The sequence below is a fragment of the Argentina silus genome, assembly GCF_951799395.1.
Source record: "Argentina silus genome assembly, chromosome: 15".
NCBI lineage: Eukaryota > Metazoa > Chordata > Actinopteri > Argentiniformes > Argentinidae > Argentina > Argentina silus.
The window spans coordinates 5434229-5441768 of NC_139669.1; the positions used below are offsets into that span (position 1 = coordinate 5434229).

At 42.6% G+C, this 7540-nt stretch overlaps 2 protein-coding genes across 3 annotated transcripts in view; one reads left to right on the plus strand and one right to left on the minus strand.

Annotated features, from left to right (window-relative positions):
* Positions 1–383: 383 nt before the first annotated feature.
* hbegfa (heparin-binding EGF-like growth factor a) lies at positions 384–4235 on the minus strand. The gene is made up of 6 exons (XM_083686174.1): positions 4005–4235; positions 3079–3321; positions 2610–2802; positions 2239–2397; positions 2009–2097; positions 384–1749 (listed from the first exon to the last, which is right to left on the minus strand). The coding sequence occupies exons 1-5, from the start codon at positions 4045–4047 to the stop codon at positions 2025–2027; spliced, it is 711 nt and encodes a 236-aa protein (XP_083542300.1). The 5' UTR covers positions 4048–4235; the 3' UTR covers positions 384–1749; positions 2009–2024.
* A 1051-nt stretch (positions 4236–5286) lies between these two features.
* rufy1 (RUN and FYVE domain containing 1) overlaps positions 5287–7540 on the plus strand; it is a gene marked incomplete at its 5' end in the record, with an annotated part of 7633 nt that continues 5379 nt past the window's right edge. For both annotated transcript variants that reach the window (XM_083686411.1, XM_083686412.1), the window contains 6 exons: positions 5287–5599; positions 6144–6323; positions 6451–6568; positions 6759–6860; positions 7040–7163; positions 7265–7326. In XM_083686411.1, coding sequence (XP_083542537.1) covers positions 5287–5599; positions 6144–6323; positions 6451–6568; positions 6759–6860; positions 7040–7163; positions 7265–7326 — 899 coding nt within the window. The remainder of the gene's footprint in view (positions 5600–6143; positions 6324–6450; positions 6569–6758; positions 6861–7039; positions 7164–7264; positions 7327–7540) is intronic.

Here is a 7540-nt window from a genome sequence, read left to right on the forward strand (position 1 = left end):
CATGGCCAGGCTACAGGTGCTCTTATTGAAAAGAGCAACATTGGGGAGTTGAGGGAGCAGGGAACACAAATATTATGTTTTCTATAATTACAGTTCGCTTGTGTTATCATACCCAAACCGGTCTTCTTAAAATATCACTTCAGTGTGAGGCAAGACTCAGGAAGTCAATCAGAAAGCTAAAATAGCCTTGACCTTACTTATAATGGTTTAAGGTCAGGCCATTAGAATTAAAAAGCTATCCCATAACAAAATAACTGAGCCAGAAACGAGCTACAATAATTCAATGTTGTGTAATACGGTAATGTGTGAGTGTATTACCAGGAGAAAGTGTTGCCCCAGAGACTGCAGTGAAATGAGAAAACACTAGACAATGGCTCCATGAATTCTGAGAACCAAACCTTTATTTCATCCTTAGAAAAAAACTTTTTACTAGAAATCACTTCAAAACTGTCGGTTCCAGGTTGTTTTGAAAAGGCTGAACACTTAAATTCACATTTCATTAACAGCTTAACATGGATCTCAGTGTGTATCCTCACTGATTGGGGCTAGTCCGAACCCCTTCAACCATGGTAAGACAAGACAACAAAACCAGACTGTACGTGTTTTTAATCCAACACTTCTTGCTACAAATATGGCTGAGACCAACAAGGCACCAGCTTTTACGTTTGTATCCATTCAACGTGCTGAACTTTACACAGAGAAATGATCAATAATATGCATCCAGTTATACTCACTTCTATGGTTGAATGTTTTGTTAGTCTACACAAAGTCAGACACAGAAGACCAATGCAACTACATCATAAAGGCACACAAAGACCAGTCAGTGTTACATTGGGACAGTACACCAAAGTGGTATTCAATCAATCAATCAATCAATTAATTAATTAATCAATCAATCAATCACAGTGGTGTTCAGCAGCCTGTACACAGAGTGCCCAAATCAAAGTAAATAATCAGAACCTAGAGGACTCTTATTTTGAAATATCTACTTCTATAGAAGTATACATTTTTGCCTTATCTATAAGTGTGTTTTTTTTATTTATTTTTTTATCCAATTCCATCAATAAATATGATCTAACATTAAATATAAAAACACACAATGACCTTATAGAATCTTTACAAACTGACAGTGCATTTTTGTGTGGACGAAGCAGTTAAAAATCTGCATAAATACAGCAAGACATAAATAAATAAATTAAAAGATAATATGGTATAAATAAAGGTTTTACAGTACACTAAAAGACGCCGAATATGTGCAGAAAAATACAAAAATGCTGACTGGTAAAACAACTCCATTTGAAAACCAGCTATTCCTCTTTTTTTGTGGGGTGGGGGGGCGGGGGGGCGGGGGGGGCGGGGGGAGTAGAAAAGGTGTATCCTTTAAGTCTGAAACTCCGGGTAGTTTTGAACACAGCCAAGAAGCAGCACACAGCCATGAGTTCAGACATTTTCCTCTTCTTTCCCTTTCTCCCTCTTGTTGTCCATATCCTCATCACAAATCCACTCCATTCTCTGAGCCAATCAGTGTTCCAGTTTCAGGCAGGCTCTCTCCTGATAGGTTGCAAGTGCCTCCAGCGGAATCCTTAGCTACCCAATCACACCTGTCCATAACTCAGTCAGGGGAAGGGGTCGTGTGTGATAGGCACACCCACACGTTTCCCTTCTCCCTGTACATTCTGTGTCCCTCTTGGTTCTTCTTGGCATTTCACTTCTCTTTTCTATTTTGAGGTAGAACTTCCGTATCCTCGCCTGAAATAAAAGAGTCAGAGACAATGAGCAAACCTCAACTTATTCACCATTCAGTGTAAAAACGAAACCATTAAAATACGCTGTAGCTAGTGCGTTCAGATGAATGCTAACTTGAGGCCTGTGTGCATAACGTTTGCATAAACCAAGCCTTCATGTCAATAGATTTGCAAAAGAGAGAGGTAACTCTTTTCGAATTCAAGTTACGATTTGCCTCTGTCTGACCACTGGAGGACTGTTTGTGTTTTGCCAGGTTACTCACCCTTCTCTCTGGCTCTTCAGTGGTTGGGGGCTGACCCCAGTTTGACCTTCTCCTCGTTCTCCACATCGTACGCCCCTCGCTTGTGAAACCTAGAAATGAACGGAAAACAACAACAAGTAGTTTAGATCACCAGTTCTCACGATCAATCATAATGAAGTGACACGTTTCTTAATGTTTGTGTAATCTACCACATAAAGACGTGTTTAGAAGGTGAGGGGCACTTTACTGACCTGAGCACCAGGAGAAGGCCTATGATGGTGAGACAGAGGGAAGACAGCACCACTGCCACCACAGCCAGAGCCGTGGTCCTGCTGTAACCTTCCTGCGTCTTCCCCTCCACGGGCAGGGTAAAGAACTGACACCGCTCCCCAGAGTAACTCGAGCGACATCTGCAGAAAGAGAGGTAGGTAGGCACAGGTGAGTGTCTGATCCAGTGTACAGAATATACCACACATGCTTGATACGTGATAGATAGATAGATAGATAGACACTGTAGATAGATAGATAGATAGATAGATAGATAGATAGACACTGTAGATAGATAGATAGATAGATAGATAGATAGATAGATAGATAGATAGATAGATAGATAGATACTTACATGCAGGACGGGGCACGGATGTCCCTCAGGTAATGGCAGGTGCCGTGAATACAGAAATCCTTATACTTCTTCAGACATGGGTTCCTCTTCTTTCCTTTGCCCTTCTTCTTCCCTTTTCCTCTCCTCCTCTTTCCCTCACTCCTCTCTGCATTCAGTATGGCAGAGGGGTCCTTAGGTTTCCTCGACAAAGCAACTAAAGCAGAAAACAAAAAGAGAAAAGAAACATGAATCAACGGAATCAAGTGAAAATCACATTATTTTCTCATTAAATTTCAATTGTTGATGGATTGACTATACCACAATGGAGTTAACCAGGGCTTGATTGGGAGCAAAGGTAAACTGACAACTTGCCACATAATTTATAGGTCTAATAAAATAGCAATAAACCTGTCAAGACACTAATAGGAGGCTTTTACCGCAGTGACAATAGTGGCAACAAATCAACCTGTCTGAATAATAGTAGACTTACCTTGGGGTAATTCGATCTCATAGTCCCCAGACACATCATCTTCATCCTCATCTTCATAGTAGTAGTCGTAATACTCCTCATCTTCCTCTTCATCATCCTCTACAGCTGGCCTGTTCCCCTGCACCCCTGTGTTAGACTCCTCCGTCCTCCTCTCGTTCCGCGTATCCAGTAGGTTGATAACGGCAGTGTGTTGCGGTCTCTCGCTCTCATACCTGTCAACGGCCGCGCCGCTCACCAACATCACTGGGGAAATGAGAGGAGAAGAAGAGATTAGGCCAAATTGCCAAATTGTTGATGACGGTTCGATAGCATTTAAACATCTCATACAACTGAAATAACACTGGGAATTTTATCATAGCTATCATAGCCAAGACCCATAAATGGTCGGAGGCTGGGCAAGTTGAAACATGTCCGGCAAGTAGCGCTGTAGGTATGTAGCTCCAGGTAAAAAATAAATTAGAAAAACAACTTAGAACTTTACCGCAATTCAACTTAAAGAATTTGAGAAATTCAATAACAAATTTAGTTCTGTGTTATGGGTAGCCCACAAAATGTTGCATAGACAGACAGTTAGCTAATGTAGGCAAGAATATGAGTTAAAAATAAATATATCCAGTTACATAAAGCATGTTTTAAAATAGAGTGGTGACCCCGTTAGTTCTTGAATAGCAAACAGATTATGAAAATCGTTGCCTTCTTTTAAAAAGTTTATGACACGTTCAGAAGGTCATGCTTCAGAAGTTCATAGCTCACACTTCACACTTTATAGAATCAGCAAGTGTTTCTCCAAGCAAGAGCCTTCTCTTATGAATAATTATTAACCCACTGAAGTCTACTAGGCCTACAACAGCTAATACGAACATTGTAATGTAAATGCTATTACGACAGGGCTTTATTCTGAGGAAATAAATGCAATAGAAACTCACCGATGGCGTGGACGAACAGCAGCGCAACTCCTTGAATCCTCATGTCTTCAAATCAAATCAACAGCTATCGAAATGAAAATGAATTGTTCGCGGGGAGAATTCTCCTTTCACTTTTCCACGTACTTAATATTCCTTCTCTGGACGTTTATTCGGCTACTCCGTCTCGATCCGTTTTTTCTCAAGATGCCGGGCGCGTCTCGGGTGGCAATGCCACGGCCTCTGCTGAGTGGGAGAGAGTAGAAGGAGCGCCAGATGAGAGCGAGCCAGCATTTATATAGACTGCCACTCCAACGGTCGACGCCTACTCCACTGCCTACAATTATGCCTTGGCTTACAGCACAACTACAAACGTCCAGTGTTTGGGCAATTCTAAAATTGCGGATGGCTTAATTAAACTTGATGCATTTAAACAAACACAATGAAAGGGGTAATCTGGGATTGGTACATCCATTTTTGGAATTATAAATTAATGATATATGGCCATTGATTATGAAGAATATAACTTATAAATTCCTCATGAGCTTAGTTTGACTATACCAAAATATAATCTTGTTTTACTCAATTGTTTGTCAACAATGTAATTGTAAACACAAAATGTATAGCTTTCAGAACATGCTTAAAACTCTTAATTTTTATCTCATGTATGGCCATATTTCCCTCTATGAATTTGAGAGTGGTTACATTTCTCCAGCCCCATCCCTCAGCTGTTTACCAAAAAAGTGTCGGGGTGACTACATTGTTGTTCTTTGAATCCCAGACTGCCCCTTTAATAATTCAACTGAGCTGGTGCATTACCAGCTTGGTAGCCTAGGTAAAATGACAATACACGTGTATCAGCACAAGAGCCTATGAAAAACATCCGTTTTCAAAACGTGAATCTTCAACTGGTAAATTGCTGCAAAAATATCCAGACTCCAGACACTTTTCTCAATGCGCTTTAGGTCCTTGATCCATCATCTTCATCTCCTGCACACCTGTAGTCTCCTTCAGGGCTGTGATATTCATCAAATTAGTGCCATCTAGTGGTAAAAGTGAGATACTACATACCATCCATTCGTTGTCGTCACCAACCAAGGCCTTTCTATTTCTGATAAAATAGACATAGACAGTTTTTAAGAACAAACATTAGACAAGAGAGACAATTACGCATAATGAAACGATGAGAAGGTGCACCCTAAACCCTTTATGTATTTCCAATGTAGTGGACTCGATGTGTTTGGACTGCTCACAGCCATCGTTGACGATTGCTCTGGGCTGGAATCACGTGTTCCATTGAGGAAAAATGGCCGAAGAGGTAGGGGAAACAAACACAGCTGTTGAGGAGAGCGACGTGAAAGAACCTGAAGCTGAAGTTTTGGAAGTTGCGACAGACCTTAAGGCTAACAGCGATGAAGAGCCACAGAAAGACAAGCCGGCGACAGAGAGCAACTGGTCTGCGCCGATCCTGTCGCTGGCCCGAAAGGCGTCGGAGACGATAACCAGTGGGGTCAACTACGGTGCAGCTTTAAGAAACGCCACATCGTCGGGATCCATTGCGAGCTCTCCCACCAAGCAAAACTCCGAAAATGACACTAGCATCAACACCAAGTTTCCAGGTATTAAGTTACTCAAATGCACCAAGTTGTTGTACTCAATGTATTTCGTGCCAATAAACTTTATAATGCTGCATGGTCCAGCTCCAGCTACTATCTCTGCTGTCATCAATTGTAAACACATGACCTCCTGGCGTAAGAAAACAGCATTTCATGCGTTGAGTGTGGGCTACTCTGTCACAGGATCGCTATTGACCCGTTGTCATGTCATTTAACGTCTTTTAACATGGTTTCCAGCCTATTTCTATTTGTGATTTGCGAAGGAAATGAACTGCTTAGATTACATAGGCCTATTTGCCACTGGGGAAGAGCTTTTACAATATCAGAGCTTTTACAATATCTCAATTTCTCACTTAGTTTATGACTTCTTTATGACTTTACTTATGACTGAACCTAGTTTGTAAAAGGAAACAGCTCTGATGATAATACATTTGTTACTGGCAGTCATAAGCAAAGTTATGAGTACACGTTTTAACAGTGTCAAAAAGAAATTCTCTCTCTCTGTCATTTGTTTGCTCTCTACTCTGTCTTTGTTGTGGCTGTGCAGTGGCCCCAGTAAAGGACCCTATGGCGGTAGAGAGATCTAACCTGCTCAGCATGATGAAGATGAGCATCAAGGTTCTGATCCAATCTTCTCTGAATCTGGGTCGAACTCTGGACTCTGACTACCCACCACTGCAGCAGTTCTTTGTGGTTCTGGAACACTGTCTCAAACATGGGCTGAAAGGTGAGACTGGTCCTAAGGTTGACCACAGATTAGAAATAAGTCTCACTCACTTACTGAGAGTAATGTCTGAGTAATCGACTGCATGAAAATAATGGCCCTCTCTCTCTCTCCCTCTCTCTCTCTGCAGTTAAGAAATCCTTTATCAGTCAGAATAAGTCTATCTGGGGTCCTCTGGAACAAGTTGAGAAGCTGTGTCCGGAGTCATCTGATATTGCTACCAGCGCTCGAGACCTGCCTGGTCTGAAGTGAGTACTCTCACCTTCTCCTCCATCTGTCTCACAGCTAGCACATGTACAGATTTGGTGGCACTGTCTGTCTGTCAAAGAAAAAAAAAAAACATTCATCTGATGGTTATGTGTGAGAGTGAGTTTGACCTAGGATTGGAGCCTGGCGTCAATTGTAATAGCTTATAACGATGTGGTTTCTCTCTGTCAGGACTGGGTTGGGTCGTGCTCGGGCGTGGCTACACTTAGCTCTGATGCAGAAGAAAGTAGCTGACTACATGAAAGCCCTGCTGGACCGCAAGGACCTCCTGAGGTGAGTACAGGCCGGGTGGGCGTCAGAGGGGAGGCCCCACTGCCATGGCAAACTCATGTGACATCAGTGTAATACATGCGTAGTAACCATTTTATGTGTTTATTCTATTTTTACGGATTTATTTCTCTCTCCCTTCTGCTCCCTTTGGCCCTTCCCCCCCCCCCCCCCCCTCCCCTTAGTGAGTTCTATGACCCAGGGGCGTTGATGATGGAGGAGGAGGGGATAGTCATCGGGGGGATGCTGGTGGGCCTGAACGTCATCGATGCTAACCTCTGTATTAAAGGGGAGGACCTGGACACTCAGGTGACTATATGAACCTGCGGCCACACACCCCCTTTGAGCTGTCGAAAAAGAGACGCTGCAGCCATTCAGTGGCAGATTGACTAAGTTTCTATGTTGTGTAGGTGGGGGTCATCGACTTCTCCTTGTACCTGAAAGACTCTACCAACAGCGAGACTCCAAAGGAGTAAGTATCTGAGCTTCCTACCACTGTCAGGACTGCAGAGTCACTACCGATCTCCCGCCGTAGATTGAAAACCCATTTCTTCAGGCTACATCTTAATAGTCCTTCCTAAAGACCTCTTCCCCCCCACTACCCCCCCTGTACTAACCCTAACCCCAACCCTAGAGACCTCTTCACCCCCACTACCCACCTGTACAAGTTCTCTCCTGTTAATAAA